The 19578-nt window shown below is 46.6% G+C and overlaps 1 protein-coding gene across 1 annotated transcript in view; it reads left to right on the top strand.

Moving 5' to 3' along the window:
- The window catches only part of LOC126518224 (pikachurin-like), a 158597-nt gene that overhangs the window by 122510 nt on the left and 16509 nt on the right, over positions 1-19578 (top strand). The window contains exons 7-12 of the mRNA XM_055064295.2: positions 7357-7501; positions 9799-9991; positions 11132-11257; positions 13961-14198; positions 17934-18162; positions 18795-18975. Coding sequence (XP_054920270.2) covers positions 7357-7501; positions 9799-9991; positions 11132-11257; positions 13961-14198; positions 17934-18162; positions 18795-18975 — 1112 coding nt within the window. The remainder of the gene's footprint in view (positions 1-7356; positions 7502-9798; positions 9992-11131; positions 11258-13960; positions 14199-17933; positions 18163-18794; positions 18976-19578) is intronic.

The raw sequence follows: 19578 nt of genomic DNA, 5'->3' as shown, positions 1-19578 counted from the left end.
ATCCACCTCTCGTAGTTCATCGCACCACTGCGAACTCATTAACACTGGCCTCGCGCTCGTCGGCCATACTTGGCCCTCGCGCCACAAAGCACTGCAATCATCATCATCCGTAGTGATTTTCGGTTTCTCGTGAGTCCGCCCTCGACTATCTTCTTCAAACGCACTTGCCGTCAAATTTTTAAGCGTTGGCCGCGCATGCGCCGTCGATAGCAGGACAGCACGACGACGCCAATAATGGAAACGCGCCTGAAGCGCCTGTGTAATTGCCTATTGCAATAAAAGAAGCCTCGACGTGTTACCTCCGTGACCTCGCAGCTGTGCTTGTGTGCCGTCCGCTAGTCCGTACCCACTATGGACTTCGTGGTATGCGCCCAAACGTAACCACGATACACACTGCAACGTCGTTTCGCGTTTATTAACCGTCTCCATGCCTGGAGAAGAACGTTATTCATGCCAAAATATTTCGTGCTGTGGCACCGCCAAGGGATGACCTGATCAGTCAAAGGCCTCGAACTATACTAATAGGAAACTGGTAGAACAGCGCGCCATCACTACAGTGGCACACCGCTCAGTGGTTGCGTTCGCTGTGGTTGTTCCACCGCAGTTACCAACCACAGTGGCGCATCGCAAGTGACGAAACTAACTGTTTGTTGGGTGAACCTGCGCACAGAAAAAAGCAACACTCAGCGCGATGATAGCGACGAGCACACTCGTCGATCGCCGAAATCTGATCTGCGGGTCAAACGCGCCGGCTTGTTATATGCTTGACTAATCGAACATTTCAGCGTTATGGCTGCTACTCGCGTAAGCTTTAGAATGTACAGCACCGTTCGCGTCGCGCTTGCAATTTGCCAACAGAAGGTTCGGCGGCAACACAGGCAACAGATAGAATTGGCTACGACAATGTTCAGAATGTTCTGATTCATGCAGGCCCGTCTTACGCCGAGCGATAACATTTAACATTTGTCAGCAGGCGAAGAACGGTCACCAGAAAAAGAAACACACAACGCTATCTCTAACGTTTAACATTTGTCAGCAGGTAAAAAACTGTCGCCGAAAAAAGATGTACATAAATACACATGACAACAAAGGGAAGTTTATTTCGCACTTTCCTAGAGAGAGAGAGAGAAATAGAAGAGAGGAAAGGCAGGGAGGTTAACCAGACGCACGTACTGTTTGCTACCCTGCACTGGGGGAAGGTGTATAGGAACGAAGAGAGAGAGGAGATAGAGCACAGTTTCGCGCACATTTGAAGGTTTGCACGGAGTCTACACACGGTTGCCAAGACCTGTCGACTTGATTTACTTCAACAACGCTTTCGTGGCTTTCTGTACCATCGACGCGTACGACCATGGTCCAAGGATCTTCATTTCCGAAAATGGTCTAGAGTCCAGCGACGACGACGACGACGACGATGATGATGATGATGATGATGATGATGCCTTAAGAAGGTGACTGGACGCCAAGATTTCGGGTTGTTCGGTGGTGTCTCCTCTTTAGGGATAAGTACTATGCGGCCATTACTAAAAGAAGGCGGTTTCCTGCTTTCTTCGAAAGCCATTTTAACCATCAATAATAAGGCTTCATCGAGCGGTTCTAGAACGGCTGCATAAAAGTTGGTTAAAAGTCCATCGCAGCCTAGGGCTGTTCTGGGGATCATGTCCTTTAGTGCTTGCTTTATGTCTTCTAATGTAATATCGTCATTTAGGCTTAGTAGGAACTCTTCTTCTGGAACTATGAAATTCTCACATAGTTCTTAACTTCTTGGACTCGTTGTCAGGTCGGCTGGTTCATCCAACTCATCATCATCGAACTGTTGTTTAAAGTGTTGTTGAATAATTTTCGCTATATCAGCCAGGCTTGAAGATTTAGTGCCATGTTCGAGGTCTATTTCTATAATACTCATTGCATTTTCGATGGGAGAAACACAGTCTTCATTCTTATTCTGTAAGCGTAGTTCTTGGATTTGTCTATTGGAGTTTTGTTGAACCAACTGGTTGTGTTTAGTTTCCAAGGTCTCAAGGTACTCCTTAGTGCAACTCGTCATTGAGTCCGCACATCGGATAAATTGCATTTTTCGAAGTAACTCATTTAACTTAGCAGAGATGCTCCTATGGCGAGCTGCGCCTTCTTTTTCCTGCAGGATCTTTTTCTACGTTACTTGACACATGACACACGACAATAAATCATAAGAAGGCAACAAGCAATGACCCCAGACAGGCCCGCGGATGCCGATGAGGCACTGGTTGCCCGGTAGCACGGATGATCAGATACTTCACACGCCCCCCAACCTGACAGCTTACTGTACATGGTGCTAAATTCGTGTATACGCCAAAGTCAGGGATACAAATGAAGGAGGAACTGTTACGTTTGTGTTTGTGGAGTTCGAACGAGCGATAGTACTGCCTTCCTTTGTTGTCGTGTAGAAAGGGGGTTAACCGAAGGGCCCCGATTCTTATTAATCATTTCATAAGTAGCCAAGCAATAAAGTCGCCCAAGAAGAGAATAGTTCTCTCGTTCGTTTGAGCCGACCCAAGAAATCGCCAATGCTATTCCACATAATCTCGTTCCTCTTCCTGGGTACACTCTTCATTTTTATTCAAATGCTACACGAAGCCTGTTTTGTAGCCCCTAAATACTTCAACGATTACGATTCGTTTACCTCACAGTGCATTTCTATTAAACTAAAACATTGAAGTAGCGCCTATGAAAGCGTGGAAAAAAAATTTCGCGCGTCAGATTGCTGTTTATAGGCATGGTGAACGAAGACACACTGGGGACGCTTTGGCAGAGCCTTCATCGGCGCAACGTTACCTGGGTACATAACCTCGAATTGGAGATTGCTATTCCAAGAGTGTTTGCTATGAAACTACGTAGTTGTACAAGTTATGTTTAGGAGTTAATAATCAGAAATTTTAAATGCTCGGTTATATTGTATCGGTCATCATTTAAGGGTTCTTCTCTTCTGCCCTATTGTGTAGAAAATGAGACGCGTCCTCGTGGCTTTCTTCCCTACGTCAGTGCTCATACCTCCGGAACGCTTCTCGTCAAATGCAATGACACTTCTTATTTTATTTTTATTACAATGAAAGCTGTAAAGCTTTACTTCGCTATGGGTCTGTTGTGTCCGTAGGCAAAACTCGGGAGGCTTGCGCCGTGTGCACCGCTGCGTTCCTCGCAGCACCAGCAGAGGGCGCTTGCATCCGCGGCTGCGGTGGCGCCGGCCGTGCGGGGAAAAGAAAAGAAAAGAACCGGAAAGCTCGCCTTCGCGCGTAGCGTTTGCCGCGAGCGTTTCTCGGTAATGATTACGGTTGCATAAGCTGCAGTTGCCGGGAAGCGGGAAACTGTGGCATACGAAGCAGGTAGTGACGTAACCACACCTTCGCATGTAAAAAGAACCAGCCTAGCAACTGATTTGTGTTGCGACAAAGCTATGGGGAGGCCGCGTATAGTGAGTGCTCCTGAAGAGCAGCGTGCATACAAGTAGTGGCGAAATTTGGGTTAAATGCATCTGTCTTCTCTCTGGTCCACTCTTCGCAGGTGCGCGGAGTAGTGGCGTGAGCCAAGTTGCAAGCCGTTGAAACGTCTTAGGCTAATAGGTAAAGTGCGTGTGAATGTCGCCATGTTAGTAATTTCAAGCTAGGTCGTAATGGGCAATCATTGTAGTCAGTTACAGCTTCGCTGTCCAACCACCTTAATAGCGCCGATTGGAGAGCAATCTTTTTAAAGCTTAAGCTTTCTTTAATGAGCTCCCCTGCCCTGTAACGTGAAAAGTGTAATGCCTTGTATCTGCACAAAAAATCGTAATTTGTAAAGATTTTATTTATTTAATAATTTATTTATTTACGGTACCCTTAAAAACCCCACAGGGGTATTACATAAGCGGGGGAAACAGGGGGGGGGGGGGTAGTGTCATGGTTGTGTAAGTGTAGACGATTGCTAGCTTTCAAGCGGTAAGAAAAAATTTAAATAAAACAAAAAAGAGAATGCACATGTAGATGCATAGAGTTCCTTAGAAAATACTCGGGGAAGCTTATAACAGGGGTGGGCCAACGTAAAATTTTGGGGTGGGCTAACTTGAAATTTGGACATGGGCCAAAGTAAATCTGGGGGCGGGCTAAGTTAAAGCTGGGGGGGGGGGGGGGGGTGCAAGTTCAAATTTTGGGGCGCGCCAACTTAAATTGGGAATGGACCAACTTGAAATTTGGGGTGAGACAATTTTGAGGATAGGCCAAGTTGAAATCTGGGGGGGGGGGGGGGGGGGGGGCAACATAAATGTTACGGTGCGCCTACCTAAAATTGGAGGGGGGCCAACATGAACTTCGGGGTGGGCCGACATTAAATTTGCGCGTGGGCCAGCTTGGATTTCGTGGTGGGCCCAGTTTAAATTTGGGTGTGGGCCTACTTGAGATTTTGGGGTGGCCTAATGTCGAATGGAACGCTGCTGAGCGTCCTTCAAGTAATGAACTCCTTGCGGGCAAAGGGGCGCATGGAGATGATAGTGATAGTGATCTAAAGAAAGGAAGGACGCTTGATTCTGCAACCCGTGAGGGAGCACGGCGAAGCGTCGTCAGGGGAGAGGGAGTGGGAAGTGAAAGATGATAGAGTAAGAGGGAGCATGTGGCCTAATAGACTCCACTATGCGCGACAGGGCGACAGGGGGCAGTCCTCAGTAAAGTTGCCAGCGTTGTAGCGGGCGCTTATGGGGTGTCGATTCCCGTGGAACTTAGAAACTGCAGCAGGCTTCGCAGCGCAGGGAGCTGTGGACGCACCGGGAACAGCAGGTCAGTCTCTGCGGCCGCTGGAAGGCCGTGGCGTCTGTAGGTGTTGATCACTGTGGAGCGTTCCTGCGCCAAGGATGGGCAGGCACAGAGAAGGTGCTCCAGAGTCTCGGGGTCCCCGCACCTCTTGCAAGCAGGTGACGTGGCGCGGCCCTTGGCGTACAGCCGGGTCGCAGTCCAGGTGCAGTCAGTCCGCAAGCGCAGGAGTGTAGAACGAGCGCATGGAGACACTTGGAGCGCCTTCGCTGGCCGTTATCGAGGCGCACTCAGAACGCGGGCGATAGCTTGCGTGGACGAGGAACGCGCGCTTAACACACGCTTGCGAGAGTGACAGCGAGCGTGACATGACATGTCGGCGCGGTGTACCATGGCGGCTATGCACTCTCCCCTCACGCAACGCCTCACGCGCTACCGCGGCCGCTGGCGTTTCCTTTCGAACGCTCTGCTCCGTTGAGACGCGCTCGTGCTTGGCGTTCCGGCTCAATTGGTACGAGTGCACTGAAGGGGTTGGATGGAGCGAGAAAATCTGAGAATTGTCTACGGCATTCTTTGCAACCGCAAAGGCCATGGGCAGACGCGCATAGGGTAGCAAAAGCAAGTAAACTAAGCAAAAGCGAAGTCACAGGCGATCCAAACAATGCCTGTGCTTTAGTAGACAATTCTCAGAATTTCTCTAGCTTTTCTTGTTGTCATGCCATTTCCTTAGAATCCTTGGCAGTAGTAGTGACTCTATGGCATAAGCATTGCTACGGTTCCTGAGTTCAGGATTAGGCTCGTATGCCTAAGGCTGCAAGGAACAGTGCTCGCGCGCCAAGCTTTGCATGTTCATTATTAGTGTCTGTTAATTCCCCTGCAGTACATTGAAACGTTCAGAGTCAGGATCTAATTTTATTACTATTTTTGAAGTCGTTACAATATACAATATACATGGGTAGGTCCCGGTGTTGGCGACTGAATGGGGACCTCCTGTACAGTCAGCGTCACACTTGTGTAGAGCGCGGGAACGGCGGCCTCCAGGGCGCTCAGGAGCCAGCCAGCGACTTCTAGCGGTAGTTGCTGGGCCTAAACATACCCAGCAACTACCGTCAGACGTCACTGGCTGCCTCTGAAGCGCCCCGGTGGCCGCCGTTCCCGCGCTCTGCACAAGTGTGACGCCGACTGTACATAGCTTGCACGAAGGAGAACAAAAGTTTGTTACAGCAGGCACATAAAAAAACAATATCCATAAAAAAATTAGAAAGACAGCAATTTATGTAAACGTACAAAAACAAGAAACAATTGTGCAACAAGCTTAATCAGCAACACATTGAAGATATGAACAAATTCTCCAGAAAAGCGGCCCATTTTAACAATTTCGCAGGTAACTAATAAACATGATATAAAGTGCTGTGGTTTTAACTAATACAGTGCGAGCACACACATTCATGTAGTAAATACACAAAATGGTATGTAGGATAGCTTGTTTCAAAAGGAACTTTCTGAATTCTGTAATAAATTAGTGATGTGTCAATAATGTTGAAACAAACGGTGGTGGCTTACACAATTAAAAAGTGCTAAAATCAACAGTTTGCTTGCTGTAGTTAGATCGGGCTTTGGGAATTACGTGGTTCATATTGATAGCAGATCTTGCGTTGTTAGTGTAGTCCAGTGAAGTAGACGGAATGAAAGCAAAGAGAAATTGATTGCTCATACGCTGAAATGACGAAACACCCAGAGTACATATATATATATGTCATACACTGTAGGGACGTTATTGGCTGGTAATAATTGCTTGGCGTCGGTGGAATATGAGTTAAAAGTGATTGAGAATGGTACATGAAAGAAGGGTACTGCTCTAATGAGGATGCGTATGCAATAGAAAAACTTCTTTTTGCGTGTGAAATCTGGCAACAAAATTTTAATTTTTCAATCTAGTCTGACGCCCAAATACAATCATCGCTAGCCTGGATCGAGTAGTGTGGCAAGCTGATGGAAGTAAGGAGATCTTTGATGCGCTTTAAAGGCAATAAATTTAATTTTTGTGGGATTTAGGTGTAGTGTGCTTAATAAACACGAGTGTGATATAATAAGAACGCCCCACTAAGTTCATATACTAGCAGTTCATGGTTTTGTGAGAGTTAATGTTGTGGTATCGTCAACATGCAGTCATTGATTACAATGCTGGACGAAAGTAGGTAAATCCATCGTTAATATAAATGGAGAACAAGCGTGGGCCGAACACGGACCTTTCGGTATTTTGGTGCCCCTATATTGGTTGTTTTGTTGTTGTTGTTGTTGTTGGTTTGAGTAAGTACCGGAAATGTTGACAACTTGATTTCTAGAACGAAGGCAACTGCGTATATTAGTGGCGAGGCAGAGCCTGATATCACTGTTGCTTGTAGTTTTAGAAAGAGGATCTGGTGATTAATAGCGTCAAAAGGCTTTGGTTAGGTGTGCAAAAGTAAGAGCCGGCGAAGCTATCAGCATCAATAATCAGTGAGAAATATTAGAGAGAGATCTGTACAATATCCACGTTAAACGTCAACGTCAACGAAATGTTCATCATTCTCAAGCTTCTCTGGCTTTACGTTTTTAGGTTCGACTGTGGCATGGGTCCAGGGACACTGCGCAGCGACCAACCAGTGCTACTCAACGCCTGGAACACGCTCACGGTGTACAGGGATCGATGGGACGCCTGGATGCAGCTGAACAGCGGTCACCAAGTCCAGGGTCGTTCGAAGGTGGGTTAGGCTCACGTGGTTGCAGTCGCCCGTCCGCTGTTGCTCTGTCGACACCCTTGCGATTGTGCTTCTGCCAAACATCTCACTCGCAAAATTTCCATTTAGTTTAGAAGGCTTCCAGAAAAGGACACTAAGCTAGAGCAACCAAACATTCAAAGAGAAGTGGTTCATCGTAAAGGCAAATGCGACCGAAGGCAAGATAGTCTGCAGTTACCAGCACTATTTGTTAAAGTGCGCTTGCTTGGTTAACTGGCTCGTAAATTCGGTTACGCATCTGTTTTAAATATTCGTTTGAGGGCATCAGTTGTACTTACAGAAAGTTGTAAATCGTTGTCAGAAAGACTCAATATATTTGTTTCTATAACGTGATTGAGTTCGCTCTGCTCTGAGAAAAGCCCCGCCGCGAAGTAATAGCTATGACGTCACGAGAGGTTTGCGCGCCTGGATTGTAACGCCCCTAAAGAAAAACGAAGACCGCATGCGTGTCGTAAAAACCGACATAGCGTGCATCGACCCGTTTTGTCGTCGGGCAGAAGCTTATCAGTTAGAACCGTGTCGGATTTGTATGTTCATAACAACGATGCAGACGGGGCTGCCTGTTTTACGTTGGACAGCGGGGGTGATGGCTTCGTTTTACGACGGGCACGCGAGCTTCGTTTATCGGAATTGCGACTGAGGGCATTGCAATCCAGGCACACTAGCGCGTTAGGACATTAATACTTTTTTTTTCAATGCTCACCGGCTTCTTTCAAAGGCCTTAAAAAAGAACGACGTAAAAGGGAACATCGTGGTAGCGATTTCCTTCTGTGTTTCTGAGCACTGTTCGCAGATTTTTATGAAAAAATTATCATGCGTCATAAAGGAAATATCTGAATATTTTCACGTCTATCTAAACTGAACTATATTATATAGTTAAACCGAGCGAGTTCTACCGCAATAAATTGTGTGCATAGCTCAAGAAAACAACGAACGAACGCTTTCTTCAAATGTAGCGCATTTTTTAAAACTTTGATTCATGTTGAACGAAACACGCGATAAATAGAGAATTCCTCTCGATCGTCCGTAGATTCGCGGCCTAAGCAGGTTGACTTTTGCCTATAGAAAAACTGTAGACAGCGAGTCATCTAAAGAAAGTAGTTCTAACAGCTTTTGTCTGTGGACTCTTGGTAACATACGAGCAAATTAATAGAAGTTAACAAGATAGCAACTTTTGTCTGTGGACTCTTGGTAACATACGAGCAAATTAATAGAAACTAACAAGATAGCAACTTTTGTCTACAAACTCTTTGCAAACAACAAGCAAAGTAAGAAATTAACATCTCAAAAGCTGTTTTCTAAATAGAACAGCTTTCGTATTTTCTAGTCAAAATAAATATACAGAATCAGACCAGTCTTAAGAAAACATTGTAAACTGTAAGTCATTTCAGGTTCAACTTTGATACGCTAGCCATAGTTCCATTTCCTTCTTGTGCTGCTTGTTGTGCAAAGGCGGCACCATTTCACCCCCGTGAACAGTACATAAAATGATTGTCTCCTACGAATTACAAATGCAAACCTTCCCCAGGATTACTCTGGGAAGGCTGAACTTAAGGCACATTTTGTTATGGAAAAAAAAAAAAAAATCGACCTTCCGGCCGTCTTGCTAAAAACAAAGTGTTTTATCGTCCTTGAAAGTCCGCCTCGGACGTGACTTCCAAACGGAAAGCAAAGCGTTACGGACTCCGTATTCATAAATGCATCTTAACTTGAAGCCCACGCTTGATTTGATTTAAATGACCCCTATCGTGAACGCACAAAAGGAGACGCAATGAGCGTCTTGGGCGCGTTCGCAGCAGGCGTCGTTTATATCACGTCGAGCATGAACTTCAAATCAAGATGCGTTTCTGAATACGGGGGTAAGTAACGAGCGGCTGACCTTAATACTGAAGCACTAAAGCGCCGAACAGACGACACAAGAGACACGGACGAGCGCTTCCGTGTCTCTTCTTGTGTCGTCTGTTCGGCGCTTTATCGCTTCAGTAACATGCACCAACTAGCCCAACAAGAAGTTCGGCTAACCGCCTGTGAAACGGGCGTGGCTCTCTGCTTGGTGACTAGGTACTCACGGGCGGGATTTACGTCCCTGATCCGCACGTGCAGATTGCGCGTGTTTATGCACCATATTTTGTTCGCTGCACCTCGTGGAAGACGTCGAACCGCGGCGTCGTAGACATTTTTTTTTTCTTTGCGCACGTCCGCGTGTAGATCAACGACTGTGGGCCCTTACGCGCGACATTCGATGATTTTTCGTTTGCCAGGGTCTCTTCTCGAGGATAACCCTGCGATTGAACGTCTACCTCGGCGGATCGCCTAACGCGAGCCTCGCTGCTGGTAGGCTCGGCATCCGAGACGGATTGGTCGGCTGCATTCGACATCTAGAGATTAACGGGCGCCGGTACGACTTCCGATCCACAGCACTACGAGGCGATGCGATCGAAGGCCTCGACGTTGGTACGTGGGCATTTCCTCTTCGTATTATAGTTATCGTCTGTTCTTTTGTGACGTACGTTCGCGGGCAATGCGAATATGAAAACCTGGGGACGTTCTCGAGTGTGTTTAAAATCTTGCGACGTATTACTAAGCCATTTCACGATGTCGCACTCGTTTACAATTGCAATGTGCAATATTGTAGATGCGCTTATTCTGTAACCTTGTCCGTATAACGAAATGCCATAAGAGATTTCCTGAACCTCTTTTTCTTTGACAATGTCAACGTCACATGGTAGTGTGGCGAAATGCTGTCAAGTGATAGAAAATGTATGCGCATGCTTTTGCTTTCATATTCGTTCCGTCTTATCATTTCCAAAACTCTCTTTCAGTCCGCCGGCATGCTCATGTGCTTTCTGGCGGGGAGGAGGGAGGGTAATTTGCTAAATTGTGGCCAGGAAGCGATAGACGAAAGTCGTAATCGGGCATGGTCTGCTAGAAAGTGCTTGAAATGGCCAACCTAAATAAAAATATGGTGCTGACTGAAAATACGCTTTGTTTCCCGCATTGCTCGCAGTGCTTGCCAAAATATCTTAGTTTGTTATTTTGCTCACGTGGCGTTTTCTAGCTGCTTTGGCTGTTCATAGTTGACGCGATAGCATTCAGACCCTCGCGCTTATCGCCATACACTGTATCCGTGTACTGAAAAATGTGGCCCGAAGGGAATTTAGCAACTGGTATGGGATTGAAGAGCTCTCTACTGCGCTACGCTTAAAGCGAACCGCCTACGTCTTGGTATGTACGAAAATTGGCGTAGTATGACAAGAGTGTATGACGAACCTAGGTCATGACATGCGTGTCACGTAGGCCATGAAACAGCCGCCTACGTCTTTGTGCTCTCATGGTCGTTTCGTTAACCTGGTAGGCTTTCCTCACACTGCTTCTCACAACATCGATTCCCGCAAGGCGTGGTATCTGCCCGCTCTTTTCTTTTGGTGGCGGGAAAAAATGGTGTGTTTCTTTTTATTTTTATCATGTACCTTTTGGCCACACCGCATAAGCGAAATGTCATAACAGTGCGTCTTCAGACAAGGCAATGCCAGCCTGTCGTTACTTTAGGGTGGATTGATTGCACTAACTTATTTACCTTCTCATTCTGTGCAGACGAATGCGGCGGCGATGGATGCAGTGGAGTAAGCTGCAAGAATGGCGGCCAGTGCATCGCCAATGGAGTGGAACAGGGTGTATGCCTCTGTGCCTTGGGCTTCGCGGGAGCCTCGTGTGAAACACGTGAGTGACGCTGGACGTTGCAGCAATGAAATAGGCATTCGCAACAACACTAACGTTGGAGTGGTCACGGAGTTTCTTTCGCATCAGGAGGACATCGAAACACAAACTCCTCCCCCCCCCCCCCCAAGAAAAAAAAATTGGAGGGCGCTTAAGCTTCGTCTTTAAGAGTGGAACGCCGATAGCATTCAAAGGTCCCTGACTCCTTCTCATACTTGTGCCACACTGGCGAGGTTAATGCCATTACAAGTTTAAGAACTTAAGTTTCTTAATGCCATTATATTTCGATCACTGCTACACGTGCATATTTAATGACATTAATCGTTGCGATGGCGATAGCTGCAGTGAAACGGTCAAGTTTGCTTGCCAATCGTAAAACAATAAAAAACAGTTATCTAGAGTGCAGATGTTTAAGAAATGGCATGAGAAACATTAATCGCTGTATTGTGTGTAGTTTACTTCAGGAATGTCACTGTTGCACCCAGCCGTAAACTGTTTGAAGCCAAAGCTAGCTCGAAGGCCAATCCACAGCGTAGCCAAAGCATTGAAATTGGGAAAAATAGCGCTCACAGCTTCAAAGCTCTCCAGCAGCGATCCTGAAGAATTTGACCGCGTGCTCCAGTTTGCATCGGCGAGAAATTTGAAGGCGGCGTCTGAAGCTAACAAGGCAAGGAGCCGCCGCCGTGCAATCGAACAGCTTCTCCTGGCTAATGCGCTCACTATTAGTGCTCTAGCCGTGAGTACCAGCAAGATCGCCTGCTAATCTCTACGAAAATAAACAGCTCCGTTTAAAAAAGTGAAGAATATATTCATTGCTTTTATCTACAAGTTTACTTAATATCGTGAGAATATGATCACTACGGCCACGGCGGCGACAGTGTAAACTAGAGTACGCATTCAACGGCCAAGTGAGTTGTAATAATTGTAAGAACGCACTACGCCGCAAGAAAGAGCAACTTTATGAAGAAAGTGAAGAATATATTAATTGTTCTTCGCTAATAATTCTTTAGTCACGTCAGAATATGGAGACATTGGGAACGAGAGTACGCATTTGACGGCAAAGTGGGTTACGAGAACGCTCGACGTCGCGAATGGCATTAAGCGTTAATGCCATTAAGCATGTCCGTGTGGCACCCCGCGAATGACATTAAAGTTTAAGGCATTAGCCAGTTAATGCCATTTTCTGTGCCCGTGTGGCAGGGGTATCACGCTTCCCGGCAACTGCAGCGTATGTAACCGCAATGTTTACCGGAAAACGCTCGCGGCGAACGCTATGCACGAAGGCGGGCTTTCTGGTAGAAACGCGGCCTCTTGCATGGGCCGCGATGCGGCGGAGGCGAGCGCCATCTGGAAGTCTTTCAAGGAAGCGGGCGCGCAGCTCCATGGACTCCGAGATATTTACGCGCCGGTGTGCGCAAATGGCGGACGCTGTTTCCAGTCTGTGCATTGTGGAAACGCTGGAAGAGGGGTTTCTTTGAGTTTTCGCGTAACGGAATTATGTTTTCTCGTATATTCAGATTACAGTCCGAAAGATATCATGTCTGTAGGTTGTGTGTAAGTCGTAGTTTACGATTTTTTTTTCCACTTATTTCGGCTTCAGAAATTCAATTAGCTCAGCGAATTTCTTGCATCACGTGAACGGCCTGGGTATGTGTGGTTCGAAAATATTTTTGCCGATGCAACGTCCGACTCCGGACGCTGCACGCCGGCGCAATATTTTCTCCGGCACGGGCTCCTTCACGCTTTCGCGTTAAGACGTTTTTGTATGTAGGCATCTCGTTACTCGTTCCCCCTAGCATCCTGGAATCCTGTAACAAGACAAATAGATAAAATAAAGTTTCGTCGCTCTGCTGATTGAATGGTAACTAAGGGTGTTTGAAACGCGAAACTTCCGAATCGAATATGAATATTCGAGAAAAATAATCTTCAAATATTGAATCGAATATGCAATACTTTGTCATTTCTGAAGAAACGTGAAATATGAAGTTGGCACTGAGCTCGTTTGGGTAAGCAGTCAGGCTTATATACAATGTGATCCATGCACAATGACATGTCAGGATAACTGAGGGCTTGTATATGAAAAAGAACTGCTTTTAATTATCTGCGGCCCACCAGCAATGGCGGTGGTGAAGCAAGGAAACACCGTCTTACCAGATGCACGTACAAGGTTGTAGGATAGAAAAAAAATCGTTCAGTGTTGTTTGTTGCAAGACAGATGTGTGATAGCACAACTCCGCATATTGTTTTAAAGGGTTTAAAACATGGCGAGAATAAGAAAATAATAAATCGAGCTAAAGCTTATTGAATGGCTGGAAATAATTGAGTCGCTCTCTCCCATCTGCTCGCTGAGTAAGTTGTGCCGTGCGCAAAAACCGCACCTGTCCTAGTAGTTGTGCTTCTACTAACCAAAAGTGGAATACCGAACAATGCCGGTGACAGTTCGGTACAGCAGCTCCTGAGACTACTGTTCACGAATACAAAAGATAAACAGTAAATTTACTGTCTGTTTAATACGTATAAAAGTATTCCTTTCCCCAGTATTATTTTATGAACATATATGGTGGGTAAGTCTTAGTTTTGAGTTGATAATGCACTCTAGTGATCGTGTTTTTTTTTACAACACAGGCACAACGCAGCAACAACAACAACAAAATCCGGTTTGTAAAGGCAGTGTTCTCAGTGTTCATTTCTCTCTTGCACTTGCAGCCGTGGAGATTGTGGTGCCATCGTTCAATGGCTCGTCTTACCTCCGCTTTCCCGGCCTGGGCAACGAACATCTGTCGTTCCTGGACGTACAGTTGGTCATCAAGCCTCTGTCGCCGCACGGCGTTTTCTTCTACAACGGCGCCAAGATGGACGGCACGGGGGATTTCGTGTCGCTTCAGATGGCCGACGGACACGTCGAGTTCCGCTTCGACCTCTCCACCGGCACGGCAGTGCTCAGGCAAGTGTGAAGGATTACATGCGCCAGAAATTGTGGCGACGCAGGAGACGACGCTAAGCGGCGCTATGGGCGTAGACGCCCGAATACAACTTCTCGTGAATACACATGTTTGCTAGTGAGCCGGTTAGTGTAACCAATGCACCAAGGCACTTCCATAGAGAGAGAGAGAGAGAGAGAGAAAGAGAGAGAGAGAGAAAATAATGCAGGGAAAGGCAGGGAGGTTAACCAGAGGTAGTTCCGGTTGGCTACCCTGCGCAGGGGGAAGGGTTAAGGGGGATAAAAAGAGAAACAGAGTGGAAGGGGGAGATAGAAAGAAAGGGAGACAAGCACGAACAAAGCGCGTACACTACAGAGCGGTAGTGGGCGGCATTCTTAGAGTCTGTCGTGAAGCCCCGTGGACCGCAAGAACCTTAATAGCGCGAGTAAGGCCTTCAACGCGGTTGTTCTTTCGAAACATTGGCCTAAAGCTTTCAGTTCTGAAAGTGGACGATTGTCCAACTGGTCCAGTACTCTACACATCACTTGTCTCTCAGCATTGTACTTCCATAGAAGCTTTAAAACAGGAGGCAAGGAAGTTGACTTCTTATGGCATAGTGTTCTGGTGATGATGATGATGGCAGTGGCTGCAGGACGATGCATGGTCTTCTTTTCTCTGAACTACATTCAGCATCCTCCCGGTCGCTATAACGGCAGGCGTTGATCGTACTGGTGTACTTGAAAAGTCTTCTTTTTTTTCGCTTTCTTTTTTGAGCGACAGCCCCTAGCCTTTTATGCTTTGACAGTTTCGGAAAAGACATCTCGGTTTGCCTAAACTTCAAGCAGTGCTTCTCCCGTTGGTGACACGTCCGGAGAATGTGCTTGCGGTTACACATGTGGTAAATAGGTTGGCTGTTAAGTTAGTGAAGAGGCGGACTATGCAGCCCATTCACGGATTGGGTGTAGGTTGTGAAAGTTGGCAGTGAGTAAATTTTAAACTGACAGTGCCGACGAACGGCATCAACCTTGTTTAAACAGCACGGTTGAAGCCCGGCGTTTGTCGTACGGTTAGTATATGTTATAGTCAATGTATAGTTATAGTTAATATATGGTCATAGCGCTCTAGGAAGCTTCTGTAGGACATTCTAGTACGCATCCGCATACGTTACCGATTCGATGTCTTCTAAGAATCAGTCTTGCGCGTTAGTTGAGGGAAGAATGCGAATTCGCTGAATTATTACAAATAAAACAAGTTTGGTTGAGCCGACTCACAAAGGCGTCAAATGTATTCGTCACTCCAGAAGTTCATGTGACACCTGGAGGAGAACGGAGGAAACCTCACGCGAAGGTCGGAGGAGATGCTCCGTCCGTAGCCATGGTAATGCAATTGCAACTCCGCCACCTAAGAGCCCCGCACGGCCAAGCGGGTTCGCTGCGTTTCACAAGTGTTCACCAGCCAGATTTAACGCCAGGTCCGTTTCACAAATTTCCCCCTGCACCAAAGATCGGCATCGAAGAGCCACATGGATTGTGACTATCCGCACATCTGATACATTGCCCACGACAAATTTTCTTTTTTTTTTCTTTTTTCAGGCGAGGATCGGTTTGTATTTAGTGTGGACACAACGCGGACCTGTTGCTTGTATGACATTTGCAGTAAGGCGCTGCAACGAGCCTCAGGGAGTTTGCGTCGAAGTTGTTAACGTCATCGTGTTAGCGTTGAGCGTATGCATGTTGCAACATGCAGTTTCTTGTGATAGGCGGCGTGGTAGTGTAATTTGTGATTCAAACGTCTCCACGGCGCCCAATCTTTATTTGGACGAGGGTGTTACATCGGATACATGCGGCGCCCAGCGTGGGGCGACCGCGCATGCTTCATCAGCGAAAATCGGAACATCGGAGCTTCAGGTGCTCCTGAGTAACGTTGGTAATTCGTTCTGTTTAAGCCCAACACGTATGCTTCAGCAGGAAAGATGGCTATTGGTTGGCATAACGGTACGCCCTCGTTGCGGCCTGGTCGCGCTACCCGAATAAATTGTATTATTGGGTAGCGCTCAATTTCAAATTGCGCAATTATCAAATCGATTTCAGTTCGTATGAGCGTCTGAAGGAAATGGGCTGTTCGGAAGTGAACACAGCTATGGACAATTAAAACGCATATTAGTTTACACCTAAACGTATTTTTTCTCTTTCCCGGGTAAGAGAGAGAGTAAATGATAAAGGAAAGGTAGGGAGGTTAACCAGGACCGAGCCCGAAGTTTACACAGCAGCATTCGTGGTTATACGAAGAGAGTGGGGTGCAATCGGTTACAATCAGGCCATGCACCACAAGCCGAACCTGCACAAGGTGGGCAGATCTGTGTTTTTAGTGTAAGAAGAGCCCCCGGTTTCTTTTTTTCTTCGTTCAGTTGGCTAGGACGGAAACACTGGACACCCTACTGCAAAACCATGGGAAGCGAAGCAGCAGGCATCTTACGCCCATCTTTAACGCAAAAATAGATAACAGAACTCTTAAGAATGCCAAATTAGCGGCAAGGCTTCACGCAACCTCGTACTGCATGCCGGACTAGGTCTGGCAACAAAGTTATAAAGCTTACTTTTACGTTTGCCCGCTCTTCAGGCTGCTGAGGGCGTGTGAAGTCTGCGCTTCGCCAAACGAAAAAAAAAAAGCGTTCGCTCGCCGTGCACTTGTGCGCTTAACTAGCGGCGACTAGCGGCGACTAGCGGCGACAGCTGGTCGAGCTGTAGCGCGGGCCGCGTCCAACGTGCCAAACTGTACTGGTAGCGAATTTTGGGCAATCGTCGCGTCGCCGGATTTAGACTACCGATGTCAACGGTGCGACACCGTGTGGCTTGTTTCCACGTATCGCCCGTGGCACATAATGCTGTTTGGAACGATGAGACAAATTTCTCAAAGAAGGCGGAAGTCGCGTCCACGAATAAGTGAGTCTGTTCAGACATCTAAGGGAAAATATGCGCGATTATCATTTTTAATTCTTCACGTTAGAGCGCACGTTTAAATAAATATTTGCCGAAACGTACCATAAGTTGTGAGGGGAAAACAAAAAAAGGGGTATTCACGTACTTGCGTGCTGTAAAAATAGGCCCGTTGCAAGGAAAACATCACAGGCTGTGGAGTAAAAAAATAAAGCTGCTGCATCACTAGGCTACCCAAAACCCCAAGTGACAGAGTGCAAGCAAAAATCACGGCTACCGCTTCTATGCTTCCGACGGCGAAGCTGTACACAAATTTAGCATTGTTCGTCTTGTATCTGCATTGCTTGGTTAGATTTTTTCGTTGATTCGCTTCTGAAAATTTGCCACACTACTTCTAAGTAGACCCTTTAAGACTTTAACAGTGGGTTTTTGGGGAAACATTTGGTCAGTTTCGGGTATTCGACAATACCGAATAGTTTGTTTGAATACGAATAGACAGCGCGTAATTATATACCGAATAGTTCCTGTTTTAATGCGAATAGTTATTGCGTAATAGCTGAATCGTTGAAAACTTTCAATATTCGCCCACCCCATCTTTTGCTTAGTTGGAAAATCGGCTTCAATAGTTCCCCCATATATTTTTTTAACTTATGACCATGCATGATCACAGCTCCTGCGGGTAAAAATGCTCTAGTAAACTCTCTCAAACCACCACTTTGGTTTTTTGTTTTAGTTCATAGAATCCTCTCTACCAATCCGCAAAAGTTCCGTATGGCCCGAATTCAACAGACACTTGACTTCCAAATCTTAACGCCGCTGCAGGAGTCCGTATCCAGTGGCCCTTGGCGAATGGCACTTGGTGAAGGCGTCCCGCACCGGCCGTCTGGGAACCCTGACACTGGATCGCCAACCCCGTGTCGAAGCACACTCTCCTGGAGCCTTCACCCAGCTCTCGCTTCCACTGAACCTCTACCTGGGCGGGGTGCCGGATCCCAAGGAGACCGCAGTTGGTGCCGACGTCATGCAGTCCTTTGTTGGTTGTGTACAAAGGGTGAGTAACGTTTTGAAACTGCCGCGTTATGTTTAAAAAGAAAGAGCTTACAGATTTTAGTCCGCCTAAAGTGCTTAGAACATTGAGCGGCATTGTCACTAGATCCACTTTCCACAGCAGTAACTTCTTTGTTGCTAAGAGGGCGTGGCTCTAGAAGGTGACAGAAGGGCTGAGGACAGTCCTCTCAATAATTTATTCCTCACAAGATTTTTTATCCTCACAACTGCTTTATTGAATTTTGTTTTACATTATATCATGTTTCGGAAATGTTAGTAGCTGTAACTGGCACCGGCTACTCCTTTCCAGATAGAAATAAAAATAACGAAGGCCACATGGATGAGCCTCATGCTTAAAGTCAACTTTATTAGGTCAAACATTAGTCTGAAAGTAATGTCACATTAGCAAATAAGGCGGGAGGAATGAATACAGAAAAAGGAAGTCCAGTCAATCACGGAAACACACAATAAGTGCATGCTAAACCATGTGAATCCAGGCACAGAATGGAAGAAAGTGTATTCAATATTTTCTCTCAAGAAAACCAATTTATTGTGTGCCGGTGGCGCCTTCTCAGTTCCTCAACACGTTTTTTTTTTATTACTATAACGATCGTGCGCGTTCGCTTGCGCACCCAGCTGACCATCAACAACCGGCCCGTGCGGCTGATGCAAGAGGCCCTGTCGGGAGTGAACGTGGCCAACTGCGTGCATCCGTGCGTCACCGGTCCCTGCTACAACGGCGGCGCCTGCCAGCCGCGCATGGATCTGTACGCCTGCCACTGCAAGCTCGGCTACGCGGGATCCAACTGCCAAAACGGTACGGGCGACCGGTTTTCTGGCATTTAGGGCAGCAGTAGCTTAGACTTTCTGGGCCGCTGGCGCGATGCCTTGGCGAGGAAGCGGCGAGACGTGCCTTGCCTTTCAGCCATCACAATTAGTTACTGTAAAATGCATATGGTGTTAGGCACTTGGGGACGTTAGGTCGTTTTTGTGAACGACTGATTCGCACAGAAGAATTATTGTGACGAGTCAGAGGCACAGCCGTTTAACCGGCGTCAGTCTCTCGAATGATGTCGGAGGGAACAAAGGTGCCCACTGAAAATTCCTTCTCGGTGCAGCAGGAGCAGCAATTCCAAAGCGATAAGCTTCCGACTTGATTTTCTCTCGGTTGTTTTTAAGGCGAAAGTCTTGCACCTTTATGTTTAAAGGTCACGTTGCGAGGTACACAAAATCTCACGTGACTCAAGGAAAGCCAGAAGGAAACCAAAGTATGTCCAGCCGTGTATAAGAGATGATTAGTATTTAGCGAAGTTAATTATCGATTAGTGATTGTATTAAGGTCTATTAAGGTGGAATAAGGTTAGTTAAGGAAGATTAGATTGGATTAATGTTTAATGAGGTAGAATAAGGTGGATAAGGG

Source organism: Dermacentor andersoni, chromosome 11 (genome assembly GCF_023375885.2).
Source record: "Dermacentor andersoni chromosome 11, qqDerAnde1_hic_scaffold, whole genome shotgun sequence".
NCBI lineage: Eukaryota > Metazoa > Arthropoda > Arachnida > Ixodida > Ixodidae > Dermacentor > Dermacentor andersoni.
Note: the sequence above shows the minus strand (reverse complement) of the source record. Positions and strands in the feature narration are given on the sequence as shown.